Source organism: Lithobates pipiens, unplaced genomic scaffold (assembly GCF_037356315.1).
Source record: "Lithobates pipiens isolate NorthernLeopardFrog02 unplaced genomic scaffold, aLitPip1_a1.2 Scaffold_8, whole genome shotgun sequence".
NCBI lineage: Eukaryota > Metazoa > Chordata > Amphibia > Anura > Ranidae > Lithobates > Lithobates pipiens.
The window spans coordinates 244095326-244115922 of record NW_027507903.1 but is presented as its reverse complement, the minus strand read 5'-3'; the positions used below and the strand labels follow the sequence as shown (position 1 = coordinate 244115922).

The 20597-nt window shown below is 41.0% G+C and overlaps 1 protein-coding gene across 7 annotated transcripts in view; it reads right to left on the bottom strand.

Annotated features, from left to right (window-relative positions):
* CPSF6 (cleavage and polyadenylation specific factor 6) overlaps positions 1 to 20597 on the bottom strand; it is a 35072-nt gene that overhangs the window by 7009 nt on the left and 7466 nt on the right. For 4 of the 7 annotated variants that reach the window (XM_077469138.1, XM_077469139.1, XM_077469137.1 and 1 more), the window contains exons 4-9: positions 20280 to 20425; positions 17384 to 17557; positions 14669 to 15155; positions 14473 to 14588; positions 7813 to 7966; positions 7184 to 7377 (exon numbers count right to left, since the gene is read on the bottom strand). In XM_077469138.1, coding sequence (XP_077325264.1) covers positions 7188 to 7377; positions 7813 to 7966; positions 14473 to 14588; positions 14669 to 15155; positions 17384 to 17557; positions 20280 to 20425 — 1267 coding nt within the window. In that variant the 3' untranslated portion in view covers positions 7184 to 7187. The remainder of the gene's footprint in view (positions 1 to 7183; positions 7378 to 7812; positions 7967 to 14472; positions 14589 to 14668; positions 15156 to 17383; positions 17558 to 20279; positions 20426 to 20597) is intronic. The other 3 variants (XM_077469142.1, XM_077469141.1, XM_077469143.1) reach the window with 3 other exon arrangements.

The following is a 20597-nucleotide window of genomic DNA, read 5'->3' as shown; positions in this document are numbered from 1 at the left end:
ACCAGCTTTGATAAAGCGATTTCTACATATGCCACAACTATAGGTGCGTTCCGATTGGCCGAGGTGGAGCAGAGGAAGTCACAATCTCCACATCCACTAATCACCTACTATTCACTGACAAAAATAGAAGGCAGTTCCAACACTTTTCTAGTAGCAGAAGGAGGCTGCTCATAGCCCTCTCAAACCAGACACTGCTTACTGTATTCTGCCAATGCTACTACAGAGGAATATGGTATCCTTAGCAGTAACAGTACCCCAGCAATGGCAAATGGAGAAGTCTTCAACCAAGCTAGCCCACAGTAATTTATTAAAGCCAAATGATTCATGGCGTTCAAGGTCCCATTCACAACTGTGCAATGCAGTAATACACCATACACTGCATTAGTGCACTGCAGTGTCATTCATTTTCAATGGAACCCTGCTGCTCTAAAAGCAACCAAAGCCATTTCAGCGCATGTTAACAATCTGCCATGTATTGTGCTGCACTGCATTACAAAATTTATTTTTTCCCATTTTTGGTGTATTGGTAGTCCATTCAAGTGAATTAGCTGCCTTAAAAGGGACCCTGACACCAATTTAAAGTGTAGGTATAAACACAGAAAACACAACTATTTTACCTTGCTTGCTTTTACTTTTTTTTTTTTTTTTTTAACGATTAACCTGCATGTGCATTTGAACATGCTTGTGCATTTAAACATGCTATAAAACTAAACTTGACTAGTCTATGCCCTATCACACTCCCCTCGGAAAATAAATAAAACTGTTGCTATACCTTAGCATCAGTTTGCCCATGCATCTAACACTACTTTCTCTCCAGATTGACAATGCTGCTGTCCAATGGTGGCTGTGTTGTACTTCCATGCAGTGGAGACACAATGAGTCAGTAAGTGCATTACTGACCAGATCACCAGGTGAAAAAAAAAAAATAAAATAAAAAAGCAAAGGCAGCCACCGCATTAGAGGACTGGTAAGCTGCGATATAAAACACATTTTTTATTTTGGTTTTAATAGTGCTTTGAAGTGATTTTTGTTTACAGAAAAAAAAAAGAAGAAACATGTTATACTTACCTGCTCTGTGTAATGGTTTTGCACAGAGCAGCCCCTTTAGATGCTCCTGGCTCCTCCCCCTACTTGCAATGGGGGCACTCGTGCAAGCTCGCTCCAGAGCCCCACTGTGTGATTGACAGCAGCGTGGGCCAATGGCTCCCGTTGTATCTGAGCCAATGAGGGAGAGCAGAGAGTCTTGGCTCTTGTGCACATCGCTGGATCAAAATCCAACTCAGGTGGGTATTTATGGGGGAGATGGGGGGTGCTGAGGAGAGAGCTGCATGCAGAAGGTTATACAGGCAAGGTGTAAAAAAAAAAAAAAAAAAAAAAAAACACAAAAAAAAGCCTTCTGCCTTTACAACTTGCTATGGGGTAGAAAATACATAAGCCGACATGGCTGTGCGAATTTGCAAAAGATAAAAAATAAATCAATCAATCAATCACACACGCCTAAAGCGTTTACACACAAATATACACTATATATTCTTACATTATATACACACACACACAAAGCTGAACATTTCCCAGTCATCAGGTTACCATAGCGATTGCAAAAAACTTTCTAGCAAAGAGGTTAGTTGGGTGCTGAAATACCAGGGCTGGCAGAATCGTTCTCTCCTCTACTGGCCAGCAGCTGTGTCGTGGCATGAGGACTCCAGGGTGAATGTAGGGGCAGGGGCTGTCAAGTGGCATGGGGACAAGACAAATGAAAGCTGTTCACATTAGTGTTGATGGGTACAGGCCTGTTTATTGAGCAGCACCAAGCCCACCAACTGGGAAAAAACCTGCTCAATGGGTGATGCCAATGATTTGATTCTGACATGAAAAACAGTGATCAGACTGCAATTCAGAAGAGTGATGCTCTAGTCATCAGCACACTGTTTTTCTATGTGAATGCACACATTAGAAAATCAAAACAAACCCAACATTAGGCTCTAAGTATACTGGAAAATCCCTGGTTTAATCATGAATGGGCAAAGTGACAGAACTACCTCAAGAAGGCATATGCTTTGTGTTCCAGAGAACACTGCCTGCAGAACTTGGGGCACACTAGCGCAGGCCCACTGCAAGCAATGCTTGTTAGGAAAAAGCCATCCAGTTCATTCACAGGTGCTGGCAGCACCTACTCTAACAAAATGCTACTCTGTATCATCTTAAAGACCTACATGAATAAAACATTATTAATGCTCATGCCTGTGGAGAAGGGGGCTGGTAGATTAAACAAGTAGCATCTTTTATACCTGGAGGCTCAGTAGTAGTAGGACAAGTTTTATAACCCAATTGATTCTTTCTTCCAAAGAACCCAAGTTCAGTGGTGTACACTTATGCCAAAGCCATGAGAGACTTGCTAAATCATGAAATGCTATTCCACTACCTATAGTCTGACTTTATTCTTTATAGTGTACTGAAAGCAAAACATGTTTGAGAAATCAAGTCATTAGCATAGCCTTTGCAGTGTAAAAAAAAAAAAAAAAAAAAAAAAAATAAAAAACACAAACACACAATCACACACCACACATCTCTGCAATGTAGATTATATTGTCTCCCACGGTCACCGATTTATAAAGGCTGAGAAGCTACAATATTTGAACGCTGTGATTGGCTGTCACGGTGGTCACATGATTGGAAAGCTCCTGACAAGTACACATCAGGAGCTTACCGATCCCCGTGGCTACTGTGCAGAGAGTGTGCAGGGAGCATGCTCTCAGCATGGTAGGTTGTTTTAACAGGGCCGCATATATGTGGCCACTCAGCATTAAGGCCCACCTCCCAAGCGGCTGCATATATGCATGCGACTGGCAGCAAGAGGTTAAAAATAAAAAGAGAAAAGGCCTAATACAATTGAATGTCCCAGTGGATACAGCCCTATTAATAAACAAGTTAAAAAACTGTAACTTACAGCAGAACTATACTCACCTCCCCTCCAGCAACGCAACGTCAGCAAGCTTAATTTCAGCCACCAATCCCTTTGACTGGTTTTCTTCCAGGTTTGGAATCTTTGGCCATACCAAAATGATAGGACTCCCATGCATATACAGGAGTTCATCATGGCAATTTCTAAAATTGTGCAGCTCAGTGTACATTGTAAAGTAGATTGTGAAAAGGCAGGCAAGAACCAACACCCTCTACTACAGAAGAATCAGTACATAGTAAGTCTCTTCCACAATAAAAAACCTGCCTGTTCACACATTTTATCTTTCGATGGCTCCATTATTTCAATACTGGAAATATGATGCTTATGTTCCTGAAGTAGTGTATCCTCCCCCACAATTGCCATTTATCCATTCATTTTACCATTACCTGCCTTTAAATCAAATTTGTAGCCATTTCTGGGAGTATCAAATGCCTGGCCCCCAGTTGTGCTGTGGTTTAAACCCTTTTGCTGCAAGAGTTGTTTTTGGATTTTTTTTTGCAGTTTAGGCCCGATTTAAAACCCTTAATTTTTTTTAAAGTGATCATGTAGAATAAAATTGTGGTATTTCCAATTCTTTAGGTCAAACAATATTAAATGCTACAGTTTATCAAGAGCATATTTTCAGTAAAATTACATTACTTAATTATTGTGCACATAAATGCAACACAGTAGCCAAATTTTGTTAAGATATAAAAAATTAGGTTGTGCCGAGTACATAGATACCAAACACATCAAGACTTAAAATTGTGTGCGCCCCAGAAAGCAGTATCTAACTTTGGTACAATGTTTCATTGCAACAATTTAAAGCCCTTACAGATAATCAGTTTAGAGTTAACCTGAAATCATGGTTCGAGAATTATTGCTCTCACATTGGCATGCACAACGATATTGAATCTTTGTAGCACAATCAATGTTCTCATACTTGGGCACCTCTGAGGCATGAGTCTAAGTTAGCGGGTCAATGGGGCAGTTTTCTTAAAAAAAAAAAAAAAATAATAATAATTTCAGGGGTGGGTGTGTGTGTGGGGTTGGGGCAATGTAATTTTTTTTTTTTTTTTTTTGAACCACATAATATTTAATAAATTCTTATTTTGGTTTACAGAGTACAAAAAAGACACAATTAGAAACCATATGCTACTTAATTTTTTTTTTTTTTTTTTTACACTTTTTACACCACTCAACTCTTGTTATCACATAGGGGCTCCATGGAAGCAATTTGTGATCTAAACTTACATCAAAGCTTACAGTTGGCGTTCAATAAAATGTAAAAATAAAATATTTACTAAATTTTAACATTTTGGTGGCAGAAACCACAAAGCCCAGGAGGAGGACACAGGTATCTGATTCACTCAGAGTGCTGAAGATTCTTTAGCAAGCTTAGCTTTTCAAGAAAGAAGTTCAGTGTCCCAGGGAACAGGACAGGAAAGTTTGAACCATATTTTTTCCTTGGGAGGGATTGCTAAAATAGCAATAGTGACTTTAAAAACAAACAAAATACTTCACGATTTCTCATTTTGACCATTATTAAATACCTGGAAATGAGTTTTGCAAAACAGTGGGAACATCATACCGCAAAAATAGATTTTGATTTTATAAATACTTTAGTAATACCAAAACATTGATCACAGGGGGTGTTACAATGCTCCACACACATTGCTTCTATAAAATAACGAAACATTTATTTGCCACTTTTATGAGAACGTTTTGTTAAACATGGTTTTAGGCTGTGGGAGGTGGATTTTTATTGCACTGCAAACCAAAATGAGCATAACAATGTCTGCCAAATTGGTGCTGAACAGTTATCCACCTTATTTGTGAGGAAAGGGGCCCAAAAATAGCTATGCCATGAAACCAATGCTATTTAACAAGTATTTTCCAAGTCAAAATTGAGTATATATAATTGAAAGCTTAACTCTGGGAAAACAAACTCCTCCCTTGCTATGGAGGGCTGCGCCCACACTGCAAGGGTTACCTGCTTGTTTATGTACCCAAACGTCTGTACCACTAGCTTCTACTCCACTATGCTCCAACAGTTTAAGGACCTCCGACTTCCTCAAGACTGATGCAAGGCTCACGCCGGACGCGAAGATGCTGGGGGACAGTCCAATGCCACAGCAGTGGAGGATTGGGCAAGTAAAAGTTATTTTCCTGTCCCCTAGACATAAAACCTATAGTGCAGGCACAGCAGCACTGCAGTGGAGGACGTCTGGTTGCCCAGAGTTGGCTTTAAGCCTGCCAGGACCTCCAACTCCCCCCAGGCCTCCTAACATTACATGGAGGACTCATTCTCACTTGTCCGTTTATTTACTGAATTCTATTGAAATCAACAGAAATGTACCAAACTGCATGCCAATATGTATGGACACCTGTAAATGCACATTCCCATACAATGCATGTTTTGCAAAATGCGCCTACACTATCTTTAGGAGAAAACGCAGTGTATGAACACCATTGTTATTTAACTTTTTGGCACATGACAATGAGGTAGATTAGACAGACCAAAATAAAAGTGGATTTTGCACTTAAAGCGGAGTTCCACCCATATAAAAGCCAGCAGCTACAAAAAGTGTAGCTGCTGACTTTTAATAATCAGACACTCACCTAACCTACGATTCATCGATGCGGGCGAATGAAGCCCCGATCCTCTCTGCAGCGCCAGCATTCTGACAGCCGGGAGAGCACTGCGCATGCGTGATCGACGTGCTGCGATTGACTGGGCAATCTTCTGTGACGAGTCCCAGAAGATTGCACGGGGGGGAAGAGGTGAATTGCACGGATGGGGGGGCGAGGGGGAGGAGAAAAGCCCCGGGAGGAAGTGGGAGCTGGGTGCCCCTAAAAAGAGGTATGTGGCATGTCAGGGGGTCACCTTTACTTAAAGCAGAAGTTAAATTTTTGGATGGAACTCTGCTTTAAAGAGATGTTCCAGCCAGGGGGAAAAAAATAAAATAAAAATATTAAAAAAAGTCAGCAGCTACAAATACTGTAAATGCTAACTTTAAATATATGCACTTACCTGTACAGGGAGCCCGCAATGTTGGCACCCCAGTCGATTTTCAGATGGGCTGTCGGGTGCTGCCGCCATCTCCAATATGGAAACTGTGTCCTGTCGAGTACTGCCTGTGATGGGTCTGCACATGCGCAGTACCAAACGTCACTCCAACTGATATGTTGATCACCTGGTGTAAAGTCAACACAGCGCATGCGCAGATCGTCAGAGCCATTTGGCGATGCTATGAAAATAGAGGGAGAACATACTTGTCCGATTATGCCTCGCTATTGCAGGGCGGGTTTTCTGTGTGCTGAACGGTGGGTTTTGTGTGTGTTGCAGCAGGGTGGGTTTAGTGTGTTGAACGACCAGTTTTGCCTGTGTGCAAGGGCGGGTTGCAACACACCCAAAATCCGCCCTGCAACAAGGAGGCTCAAGCTAACAAGTACCTTCTCCCTCCTCTGTTTGCATAGCGTCAAATAATGCCTAAGACTATCCGCGAATGTGATGTGTTGACGTCACACCAGCTGATCAACATATCAGCTGGAGTGGCGTTTTGTACTGCGGATGCGCAGACCCACTGGAGGCATTTTTCGATGAGAGGCATTTCTTGATAGAACACTGGCAGTGAAGCCTTCCATCTCCCGGAAGTGGGGACAGGGACTTGTCAAAAACAGGTACCCATTCCCCCGAAATGTGGCACCAGGGGGGACTGGGGTGGACAAGCAAATAAGCAGAGGTTCCATTTTGGGTTGGAACTCCGCTTTCTTCCTAACAGAGAGCCAACATCTTGTTATAACCAAAATATTCCTATTAGTCCTATTTTGATTGCTGGCCCACTGCATAAATGTGGCTGAGCAAGAGATTGCCAATTCAGCGATGGGGATTACAAAATATACCACAGCGCAAATATGAAAGAATGCACAGCAGTCTCAACATGAATGGTTGCTACTGGCACCAGACACTTTTCTTTAAGCCCATTAGGAGGCTTTAGGATAACTTAGGGTGCCTCTTAAAAAAAAATATTTCTATAAATGTCTGGTATAAAGTAGATTACATGTTTTACAGAGGACATTTAGTTGCTAGCCCCTACTTACCAATGCATACAAATGATTTCGGACAAGAAGCCTCTTCTGTGGTCACCTTCAGTGTTGCACACGGATATGAAATCTTTCACAATCAACAATACTTTTTTGCTCCATGATACCTTTGGCTCCTTTTCTTAATATACCCACCTGGTTATCGGTGACGATACTCTCTCTCTCTGTCTCTTTCCCTGTCACGATCCCGTTCCCGATCACGATGCCTCTCACGTTCACGACTTCTTTCCCGGTAATAGTCCTCATGGCGATCTCGGCTGCGAGATTTGTGTCGCCTGCTTTTTTCTCGTGACCTACTGTGGTCCCTTTCTCTTGAACGCTCACGTCTTCTAAAGGAAATCATTCAGTTAATTTCCCCTCACAACTAAAACAATTCCTTCTTAACATAAAATAGGCTTTCCAATATGACATACTAGGAACAATAATAAGGCAAGGCTTCCCTAAAAGTTAAACACTGCTAAAAGTCAGTATAGTAACAGGTCTTCAGGTTTAGGTTGGGTATCAGTCATTATTTGCTCTCCTCAAGACTGAAACCAAACAAAAGTCTTACTAGATGAAGTTATTGGCAGTCTTTTGCATTCCGCCATGATTAAGCTCTCATAGCCAGATAGAAACTAGGAGAGAAGAGAATTATTTCTTAATGGCCAGTGAGGGAAATATGAAAAGGTATTCAGTGCTTTTCAACATGTAAACTTCATGTGTAGTTTCTCTATACAAAGACACAGGTGGAACACATTCTGAAATTATCAGGACAGAAAAGTTACCTAGACCCTGAACCATAAGACTTTGATTCAATTCCATGAAGACAGTCCTGCAGAGAACTGATGAGTACTTTGCAACGATCATCAGCTGACACTTTGGACTGTTTAATTAAAGAAATAGCTGTCACCAAAGTTTCAATAGCACTTCCATAATCACCTGCAAAATAAAAAATATATAAAAATCACAAAAAGGTACTTTTCATTCACAGGCAGTGCAAAGCAAATTGCAACTGGCCCCAAATCAAAACATACTGAAAGCTTAAAAATGGTACTGAGTACCACAATACTATTCCAAGCTTGAGGGAATTCAGCATGCATTCTAAAATTAGTTATTGCCCAAGACAATCATCAACAAACCTTACCATATTTTTAACTGTAATCCCATGCAAGTCACATGGTACATGATCTGCACTTTTGTATTTTATCCAAAATTAAAAAGTAAAGGCTCATACAATTTATGTTTAAAAACATATTACTAGTAGGCATTGTGGGGGTATGAGGAAGGGGTAAGCAACATTTTTAAGCTAAAATTCTATAATACTTTACTTCAACTAAGTTTAACATTGGATGGACTTGATCCCCAATACCTTTATATGAGGCAAACTACTTGATAAATATGGCGCATATTATACAAAATAAAAAGATTGACTTGCCTGAAAAATGCATTTCTTGGACTACAATTCAAGACACAGGCATATTTGTAGACAACTGTTATATGCTTCTACCTTCAGAGAATTGGACACTGTATGGATCCCAATATAACCCTATAGTTATACCTCGCTCTTAATAGAGAGGGGAGAGTCCTGTACTGTACTCTTCAACATACAGCAATACAGTTCACGGAAATATTCTTTGACCCCTTTCACACTGAGGCGCTTTACAGGCGCTATAGTGCTAAAAATAGCGCCTCTCCTTTCACTCCAATGTTAAGGTGCTCCTAAAGCACCCCTGCCCGATAAAATCAATTGGCAGCGTTGCCAAAAAACACTGGCAGTTAGTGGGGGGTTAAAAGCGCCCGCTAGTCAGCCTAGACATTCAAAGAAAAAAAAAGTAGTGGGCAACACAGCAAACAATCCGTAGCATGAATTTAAAGCCTGGATGGAAGAAGCCTTCAAATACAGTTCATCCACATAGCCCACACTGTGGACATCCTGAGAGTGAGGAAAAGTCAGAACAGACGGCAAGACTTTTGTAAAGACCCGAAGAGAAGGGGATAAGCCAGATGGCAATGCCACAAAACGAAAATGACAGTCTCCCACAAAACTAATGCAGAAAAAAAAAAAAAATAATAATAATAATAATAATAATATGAGTGAATAGGCTTCTTTGATGTCAACAAATATCTGCAGATACCCCTGTTGGAGAGGTGCAATGACTGACCTGCCTGACTTCATATGAAACTTTTGGATCGGAAGGAAGACCTTCAGGCCAAGAAGATGAACAGGTTAGTGTAAAAACCCTGAAATTGCTCCTCTGCGGGCACAGAAACAATTACCTGTGAAGTGAGCAATTGCTGAAGAGCAGCAGGCAAATCGTTCAGCCTCTGCAGAGAATGCGTGAATCGGAGCAAAAACTGGTTCAGCAAACTATAATTTAAGTCAAAGAATATGGTGAAACTGAACAGACAGAAGGCCAAGATCGGACATCTGCTGTAGGAAACCCTGAAGTCTGTTCATGCAATACCATAAATCCTTTGCAAGAAGTTTCAAGCGCTGAAGTGCAGAAGGATCTGCGAGAATAAAACTCAGGTCAAAAGTGTAATGTTAAGAGCAGACTAAAAGGGTCTCACAGATCTGCATAGAAGCAACAGTAGGCTCCATGGAAGGTCCCACTAGAGAAAAAACAAAACAAAACTTAAAACAAAAGATTCACGTTTTTAGCCACTGTATCCTTAACAAAAAGTGAACTTGCGCTTTTTGGAACCCCCCCCCCCCTCCTTCCGATGTCACATTTCAGGGGGAGGGGGGTGCAGGTGCCTGTATAATACAGGTATCTGCAACCACTTCCGGAATAGACTCCCATTCGCGTCACCCCCCGTTGTGTTCTGGTAAACACACAGGTCCCAGAACACAGCCCAGTGATGCAGAGTGTGACTCGTACATGTGCAGTAGGGAACCGGGAAGTGATGCCGCAACTCTTCACTTCCTGATTCCCTCACAGAGGATGGCGGGGGCAGCCGAGAGACAAGCGATTGGTCAGCTTCGGCTGCTGACATTGCGGGCGCCCTAGAGAGGCAAGGGTCCATTTATTAAAAATCAGCAGCTGCAGTATTTGTAGCTGCTGGCGTTAATTTTTTTTTTTTTTTTTAGTGGACCCCCGCTTTAATGCACACTATATGCATGATCCAATTTGACCCAGCAGAGGAAAAAAAAAAATCTATCCTGACCTCCCAAGAGACACTCAGATATTTCCTGGATCAACTTTACCTATAAAATGTTAGTATCCAGTTAAATTATTATTACTAAATTGTTATGTACATTTAGGAAAGAATCCAGTCCTTTTTTTAAAGAAAATCTACTGAGCTGGCCAGAACCAGCTCACTCTTGAGGGAGTCTATTCAACATTTTGACAGCTCTTATGCCCTGTACACGCGGTCGGCCTTTCCGACAGAAAAAATGCAATCTGATCGTCGGAAAATCCGATCGTGTGTGGGCTCCATCTGACTTTTTCCATCACAATTTACGCCACACAAAGTTTGAGAGCTGGATCTAAAATTTTCCGACAACAAAATCCGATCATTTAAATTCCGATTGTGTGTAGACAATTCCGACAGACAAAGTGCCACGCATGCTCAGAATAAATTACGAGACGAAAGCTATTGGCCTCTATAGTCCCATCATAAGTGTTCTACGTCACCTCGTTCTGAACGATCGGATTTTCCGGCAACTTTGTCCGACTGTGTGTATGCAAGACAGGTTTGGGCCAAAATCCATTGGAAAAAAAAAAAATCAGGATTTGGTCGTCGGAATGTCAGACCGTGTGTACAGGGCATTACTGTGAAGAAACCTTTCCGTATTTGTAGATCAATTTTTTTTCCCTCCAGACATAGAGCACCCCCTTAACACGTTACCATTTTTCTAGATAAATACATTTCAAAAGGTGCTATTGACATGAAATTTTCACCGCGACAGTAGCAACTCATGCAAACCAATAATAAGTTCAGAAATTAAGTTACGGTGCATCCGGAAAGTATAAAAATGTGGAAAAAGTGAAGCACTTTGGTTACATTACAGCCTTAAAAAAAATGTATTCCACTCATTATTTTCCTCAAAATTCTACAAAGAATACTCCATAATGACAATGAGAAAGAAGTTTGTTTGAAATCTTTGCACATTTAAAAAAAAAAAAAATATATAAATCCCATGTACATAAGTATTCAGAGCCTTTGCTCAATACTTTGTTGAAGCACCTTTGGCACCAATTACAGCAGAGGTCTCAAACAGGCGGCCCTCCAGCTGTTGCTAAACTACAAGTCCCATGAGGCATTGCAAGGCTGGCAGTTACAAAAATTACTCCCATAGGCAGGGGCATGATGGGAATTGTAGTTTTGCAACAGCTGGAGGGCCGCCTGTTTGAGACCCCTGAATTACAGCCTTGAGTATGATGCTAAAAGCTTGGTACACCTATTTTTGGCCAGTTTCTCTCATTCTTCTTTGCAGGACCTCTCAAGCTCCATCGGGTTGGATGGGGGAGCATTGGTGCACAGCCATTTTCAGTTTTCCCCAGAGATATTCAATCAGGTTCAAGTCTGGGCTCTGGCTGAGCCACTCAAGGACAATCACAGGGTTGTCCTGTGACCACTGCTTTGTTATTTTTGCTGTGCACTTTGGGTCGTTGTCCTGCTGGAAGATGAACCTTCACCCCAGAGTGATGTGGAGCAGGTTTTCATCAAGGATGTCTCTGTACATTGCTGCATTAATCTTTCCCTCGATCCTGGCTAGTCTCCCAGTTCCTGCTGCTGAAAAACATCCCCAGAGCATGATGCTGCCACCGCCATGCTTCAATTTAGGGATGGAATTGGCCGGGTGATAAGCGGTGCCTGGATTCCTCCAGACATGACACTTGCCATTCAGGCCAAAGATTTCAATCTTTGTTTTTTTCAAACCAGTGAATTTTGAAAACTTATGGCCCGAGAGTCTTCCAGGTGCCTTTTGGCAAACCCCAGGCAGGCTGTCGTGCCTTTCATCGAGGAGTGGTTTGCATCTGGCCACTCTTGCATTAAGGTCGGATTGGTGGAGTGCTGCAGATATGGTTGTTCTTCTGGAAGGTTCTCCTCTATCTGCAGATAAATGCTGGAGCTCTGCCAGAGTGACCACCTGGTTTTTGGTCACCTCCCTGACTAAGGCCCTTCTCCCCCAATCACTCAGTTTGGCCAGGAGGCCCAATCTAGGAGGGGTCCTGGTGGTCCCAAACTTCTTATATTTATGGATGATGGTGGCCACTGTGCTCATTGGGACCCTCAAGGCTGAAGAAATATTTCTGTACCCATCCCTAGAACTTTGTCTTGATACAATCATGTCTCAGGAGGTCTACAGACAATTCCTTGGACTTCATGGCATGGTTTGTGCTCTGACATGCACTGGTAACTGTAGGACCTTATATAGACAGGTGTGTGCCTTTCCCAAAGCATGTCCAATCAACTGAACTTACCACAGGTGGACTCCAATTAAGTTGTAGAAACATCTCAAGGATGAATAGTGAAAACGGGATGCACCTGAGCTCAATTTTGAGTGTCATGGCAAATGCAGTAAATACTTATGTACATTGATTTTTTTTCATTTTTTTTTTTTTTTGCAAAGATTTTAAACAAACTTCTTTCAGGTTGTCATTATGGGGTATTGTTTGTAGAATTTTGAGGAAAATAATGAATTGAATCCATTTTGGAATAAGGCTGTAACAAAAAACATGGAAAAAGTAAAGCACCGTGAAAACTTTCCAGATGCACAGTATATGTAATAAAATGTAATGACACTGGAAAAAAGTATTGAACACATGAAAAAGGGAGATGCAAAAAGGCATGAAAAGCCAAGACACCAGCTGAAATTTATCAGTAATTAGAAAGCAATCCTGCCCATCGTCAGTGCAAATTAATATCAGCTGACTCAGTCTTAACTGATGGCCTATAAGAAGGTGTCACACAAGAAACAGTTCACAATGGGTAAAATCAAAGAGCTCTAAAGAACTTCACAACCTTATTGCTGCAAAATATACTGATGGCATTGGTTACAAAAGGATTTCTAAACTGAATGTTCCAGTGAGTACTGTTGGGGCCATAATCCGGAAGTGGAAAGATCATTTCACCATAAACCGGCCATTTCTAGGTGCTTCTCACATGATTTCTGACAGAGGAGTGAAAAGAATCAGAAGAGTTGTCCAAGAGCCAAGAACCACTTGTGGACAGCTTCAGAAAGACCTGGAATTAGCAGGTACAATTGTTTCAAAGAAACCAATAAGTAATGCACTCAACTGCCATAGCCTCTATGCACGCTCACTATGCAAGACTTAACTGAAGAAAAAAAGCATGTTGAAGCTCTTTAATGTTTGCTGCACAACATTTAGACAAGCCTGTGAAATAATGGGAGATATAGTCTGGTCAGATGAGACCAAAACTTAACTCTTTGGATGCCATAATACACACCGTGGGGGTTATTTACGAAAGACAAATCCACTTTGCACTACAAGTGCACTGAAAGCGCTGTTGCTGTAGATGCGAGGGGGACATGCAAGGGAAATAAAAAAAAGCATTTTAGCTTGCACATGGATCAGCAGAGCTTCCCATCATTTCAGATCTAAAGCGAGTGCACTTGTAATGCAAAGTGGATTTGCCTTTCGTAAATGACTCCCCATGTTTGGAGGTCAAATGGCACTGCACATCACTCCAAAAACACCATACAAACAGTGACATTTGAAAGTGGGACCATCATGGTGTGGGCTGTTTTTCAGTATACAGTGCTGGCAAACTTCATTTTATTGAAGGAAGGACGAATGGAAAAAATGTACCAAGACATTTTTGGCAAAAATCAGGAGGCACCTTGAAACTGTAATTACCAAAGGATTTTGTACAAAGTATTAAATAAATTTCATTTAGCGTATTCAATACTTTTTCTATGTTATTAAACATAACTTAAATTACTGAACAAATTTGTTTTGGTTTCTTTGTATATATGGATTGCATATGGGTTACCAAAAATTTCATGTTAATGGGACCTTTAGAAATATATTTACCTAGAAAAATGGTGACGTGTTCCATTATTATTTTACCTGCTGTGTACAATATATATATATATATATACACACACACACACACACACACATATACACACACACACACACACACGCTGCATTTGCCCAAACAGACCTTCACCCTCTTCCTCATGTTCCTTCCATTCCACCCCTCCTGCACCTGCAGAAGCACTTTTTTTTTTTCAAAAAATAAAAAAGTAAAAAAAGTCTGGCCAGAGGTCCACTTTAACAAAAGGTGGCTAAACTATGATGTTTTGAATGACACCACTATGCAGCTTGCAGTTCTCCATACTGAAACCATTAATGATAGGTTAAACGCACTATAGTCCTTACTGCAATAACTACCAAAAACTAAAAAAAACTAAAAAAAACTTTAGTACTGGGAGAAAATAACTGTTATATATCACATTGAACACCAACCAGCACTGGCATCAGAAACTGCTCTGGAAATTGCACTGCTAGAAATTGCCCTGTTGCGATTCATGATTTCCTCAAACTCTGCTTCACTTAAAGGTGTTCTCACAACATCCATATCCCTGCAAAACATAACATTTGGCATTAACGAGGGGCCTTAAAAAATTTAAATTTTTTTTCTCTTTAAAGAGGTCAGACTAACCTTCCTGGAGGTCCATATTCTCCCCGGTCATATGGAGGTGGCCGACCATATGGATCTGAAGGTGGTGGGCCACGGCTATCTGAAGTAGGCATACCAGCATTACCAGGTGGAGGAAAGAAGTTAGGATTTACATGCGGAGCTGGTGGGGGACCCCCAGGGGGTGGACCTGGCAAATGTGGAGGTGGTCCAAGAGCCATAGGAGGTCCTGGAAGACGAGGAGGAAATGGACCAGGGGGTGGAGGTGGACCCTGTTGAGGAGGAGGGGGCCCAGGTGGAGGACCATATACAGGTGGAGGGGGGCCAGGTGGCAGAGGAACTAGTGGTGGTTGGCCATATGGCTGTCCAGGAAATAAAACTGGGGGAGGTGGCCGTTCGCCGCGATTTGGTGGTCCAGTTAATGGTGGGGGAAGTGGCTGTCCAGGAGGAGGAGGACCAGGGGGTCCTGGTGGGCCTGGTGGACACATAGGTGGTCTTGGAGGATTCATACCTGTAAAAAAAAAAAAAAAAAAAAAATCATATTACTGTATTAATACAAGCAAACCATTGCAAACCATATTACAGAGCTCAATCAAAAAATATATGCATATCAAAAGTTAAAGCAGATATCCAGGTAAAGGCTTTTTTTTTCAAATTTTGGGTGTATAAAACAGTTTCCCCTACAGAGGTGAATCACATTGCTGGATGACTCTGTCCTTAATATTTTTCTTTACGCTGGACAGTATAGCTCTCACCATGTCTGGCTACTGCAGATTTGAACACTGTGTCTGTGTACTTAGAGCTATTGTTTATACACCCTCCCTCCTTTGCCATTCACAAAACACAAAAGTGACCAATATGCTAATATATTCTGTAGCACCACATACAGTTAGAATTAAGCTTTCTGGCACAGGCTCTAAGGTCTGGCACTGTAAGCCGGATCTTCAGAGCGCATATGCCGATAAGGTCATCGGCTGCATGCACACTGAATAGCTCCTAAACTGAAATTTAGGAGATATTCACAGTACCTACACGTAAGCGTTACTATAGGCTTGCCTTTAGGTACAAGTCGTGTAACAGTTTTCAACCACTAAGATGATTAATGCTGAAATGCATTGTGCTGCCATGTCACCTCCCTACTACAAAGACTCTGTGTATGTTTTCTTAATAACTCCAGGGCACTGAGTAATTATGAAGAACAACATTGTTGATCTCTCTTCCTCAAAAAAATGCTTCAAATGATGATTCAAGGGCTTTAAGTGGTTAAACTTCAAGTATGCAGATTGATTTCACTCCGACTCCCCCAAATTTGCAAACTTGTTTCATGTCAAGTGTCTCAAAGTACTGAAGTCAATGAAGCCTACCGTCCCCCATAGACAGTAATACGAAATCTGCATTGCTGACCTCTTATTCTGAGAATTTGAGTTGCAGTGCGCATGCTTGCTCTTAATCATAAAAACAAAGATTTTAAATGCAAAAGTTTTTTTTTTACTTTAATGCATTGTCTAAAAGGTAATTTAACATTTTGTATGTAAAAAAACTAAATAAAAAGAGAAAAGCGAGGACTAAAGCACTATCTTTTAAAAATTACAGTAGACCCATTTTTTTTTTTTATATTAAAACATAAATCATACCCGTCTATCCCCTCTTAGGCTGGATTCACATCTATGCATTTTTAGTGCTTTTTGCATTTTACAGATTTGCACTACAGAACTTGTTCCATAGGAAACCATGTTAAATGGACTGTAGTGCAAATCTGCAAAATGCAAAAAGCACTAAAAATGCATAGGTGTGAATCCAGCCTTAAGGCCCGTACACACGGTCGGACTTTTTGACAACAAACATGCAAATTAGCTGTTTTGGAGCAACATCCGACTGTGTGTACGCTCCATCGGACAAACTTTTTCTGTTTTCATCGGACTTTTGTTGGCTCTGCGAACGGACAAACTTTTTGACAACAGAAGTCCGATGGAGCAAAGTCCTACCGTGTGTATGCAAAAGCATCGGACTTTTGTACAAGGTACAAACACGCATGCTCAGAACCATTGCAAACGATCAGACTACAATACAGAAGTTGACCAAAGGTGGCGCTGGAGTCATTGAACGTCCTCTTTTGAAGCGGCGTCAGTACGTTGTGACGTCACCACGTTCGTGTTTGTTGTCAAAAAGTCCGACCGTGTGTATGCAATACAAACTTGTGGACAACACACTTTGTACAAAAGTCCACGGAAAAGTTTGTACAAGTCCGACCGTGTGTATGGGGCTTTAGACTGACAGCAGCAAGAGCCAATTCTCCACTGCTGCCTCCATCTCCAATGATGAGAGAGAAGAGTGCTGCTGCTCATACACAGCGCTGGACTGAGATCAGGCTTGGATAAGTAGAAGGTGGGCGGGAATTACCCACAGGTGGTTGTTTCTTTAACGCAGAGAATGCATTAAGGTAAAAGAAAAACATTCTAATGCCAGGTTTTCATCACATCCAAATGGAAAAAATTAGGATTACAATGAAGTCCCTAAACATGTCCCTTATTTTTCATATATACAGTGTGTGTGTGTGTGTGTGTGTGTGTGTATACACACACACACACACACACACACACACACACAAATTAAAAATAAGGGACAAAATTTAGGGACTTCATTGTGGACGTATTATCAACTAAAGGGAAAGAGACAATGCAGTGTCTTATATAGATTTTTGATATTATAATGTAAAATACTGCATTACATTATTCTTACCTGCAAAAGGTGGAGGAGGTCCTCCGGGTCCAGTAGGTCCAGGAAATCTGTCACCAGGACCTGAGGGTGGGAACCGGCCCCTGCCTCTGCCACCCGGTGGAAACGGTAAGCGAGCATTGATACCAGGTGGTCCAGCTTTTCCTTCTCCGGACATTTGGCCAGCCTGTGTAGCTGCAACAATTAAAATAAAACAAAAAGTATCTATATCTAAAAACATTCACCTGTAGGCAAACCTACCCATTTGCTTACTGATGAGCCTTATTTAACCACTTCCCGCCCGGCCTATAGCAAAATGACAGCCGGGAAGTGGTTCAGTTATCCTGACTGGGCGTCATATGACGTCCAGCACGATAATCCGCAATCACGCGTCCGTTGGGACACGCGGCCCATCAGTGCTGCCTATCAGTGCCTGTCAGTGAAGGAGAAAACTACATTTTATAACAAAGAAAATTTCCTAGTTTTTTTCAGCAAAAAATAAACCCAGTGGTGATAAAATACTACCAAAAGAAAGCTCCGTTGTGGGAAGATGCTCCTAAGTGAGGAATCCCCTATCAATCATGACTCCCTGTCTGAGAAGAACTTGCTACTTCTTTATAGAGCTCACATAATTTGTATTAAAAACATCTTTGCCATTCTGAAGCTTCCCTCCAACCACTTTATTATTTTATATATATTGTGTAATTCCAAATAGCCAAATATGCTGCAGAAATCTCCCTTTGCTGCAGCCATTTTAACTGTGGGAAGCTGCTGCCTATTCACTTCCTGGATTTACACAGAGGCACACCGCAAGCCCTCATATGACTTATCCACCCTCCCTTCATGGAAATCTCTCTCTCTATATAGATATAGATATAGAGAGAGAGAGAGGCTGTCATAAGCCTAGGCTTTTTATTAGACAAGAAACAGGAAGTGGGCTGTATAAGGCAGGAAAAAAATGTTTTACGATCCAAAGTTAAGTTAAAACAAGGGCAGAAGATTTAATAGATGAAAAAAATGACTGAAGTTCCGTTGTAAGTGGTTAAACATCCCTTATTTACAGAAGGATCTGCATCCCTTTGATCTAAAAACCAAATGTTTACAATATTTCTCTTTATCTCTGATGTTGAGATAAATTTGGCAGGCTGCCTGAATTTTTTTTTGTGTCAGCTATCAGAAATGAGCAGAGTACTTTCTGCACTTGTTACATAGAATCGGGAAATGCTGTTTTAAGATCGGGAGGGGAGTAGAATCCAAATTTTGATTCTTTAACAAATTAATCATGCAGCCCTAGGTTGTGCATGAGCTGGTTTCATTATTTACAGCTAAGCTCAAGGCACTGCTGTGCAGAAGTGTAGGGGAAACTCATGTTTTCACATATAAATTGAAGTACCTGAATCTATCTACATTTACTCATTCTTTAATAAACGATGTTGGCCAATAATAAATACTATTTATTTTAGTTTATTAATTTAGAATTGAACCTAAATTATGGCCCTAAAATGAAATATTCTTCTATCTTTGATATGCGTGAGGATACCAAACATGTTCTCCCTCCTACTGTGCTGGGGGGAGGGGGGCATTTGTCCCAACAACTGCTCTGTTATAGTCGTAAAAGAGCCATGTAAAGAAGTGCCAATTTTTACAGCAGGCTTCTGTCATCATGATTATGGCCCATGGTTGCAAGATCTGATCAGCATAGGGTGCTGCAGTGGTATAGTGTGACTGCATAGTAATGGGCCTATTTTTTATTTTTATTTTGCAACACATGAACTATCCTTGCCATCAAGTGGGTTGAGGGCACCAGAGGTAACTGGTTAACATTAAAGAAAAGCCTCTTGTATCATTTACTTGGGTTCATTTGTTTTGGGGGGGGGGTGGATACAGCACCATACTCATTACCTTTCTCTTCAGGTGTCTGCATCTGTTCAGTCTTGACTAAACAGAAAAGTTGCGCCACTGCCTTTCTTCTGCTCTCTCCATCATTCACAGAACTAATCTTACTACGATCCCACAATGCATTACATTCTATGAATGGCCATTGGAGCAGCTGAATGACAGGTCTCTTCAGCTCATTAATACCAACGTGTATGATGTTGCATCTCAATTTTTTTTTTTTAACTAAACTTCAGGTCTAAGAAAGGAAAGCCAGCAACTCATTCTTAAAAAAAAAAAAAAAAAAAAAAAAAATCAAGCCTATGGCATATATTGCCGTCAGAAATGTGTTTTAACACTTAGCCTTACCCACACTTTCTTGGTAGTCAAAGTGCTCAGAGAATGTGTAGATGACAGCAGGAGAGGGTAGTCCAGCTGTCAACATTACTTAGAAATGTTAAAAACAGATATTGCAGAGACTCTGGTTTCAGGAATACTAGTACACCTAGAATGTGTGCATTCTAGATGTGCATTTTTGTGCTTTTTAATGGATTTTCTTTCATGTCAACTGTAGCAAAACATATGGATACGTTTGAGTAATCATAGTAGGTGAAGTTGAAAAAAAGACACAAGTCCATCAAGTCCAACCTGTGTGTGTGATTATATGTCTGTATTACATTGTATATCCCTGAATGTTGCGGTCATTCATGTGCTTATCTTATTGTTTCTTGAAACTATTGATGCCCCTCACTGAGACCACCGCCTGTGGAATGGAATTCCACATCCTTGCCGCTCTTACAGTAAAGAACCCTCTATGTATTTTAAGGTTAAACCTCTTTTCTTCTAATTTTAATGAGTGGCCACAAGTCTTGTTAAACTCCCTTTTGCGCAGAAGTTTTATCCATAAATCTTTCCAGCCCAATTCAACTTCTCTTGCGCCTTTTAAAAGCACCAACCTTTAGCCAAGTAGGGCTCCCAACTTATGCCAACCTTTTCTCGTGGGTTTATAGCAATAATAATTTACAGATAAATATGTGATACTTACTTTTTCTCGACTGTGACTCAAATTGAGTAAGGAACTGCTTATTACAAGGTGTTACAGCAGGATTCTGCCCATGTAGCTCTCTTTTTGGCAACAAATCCATGAGTTTCTTTGATGAAGTCTCTGATCCAACACATATTAATGCAAACCTTTGAAAATAAAAGCATTTAACATTTCAGAAAGACTCACGCACATTTAGACTAAATAAATTCCCTTAAAAGAGTAACTCCACTTTTGTTGGGGGGGGGGGGGGGGGGCAAAATTCCCCTCTGGGCAATCCATGTACATTGCACTGATTTTAACAAACTTTGTTGCAGACTC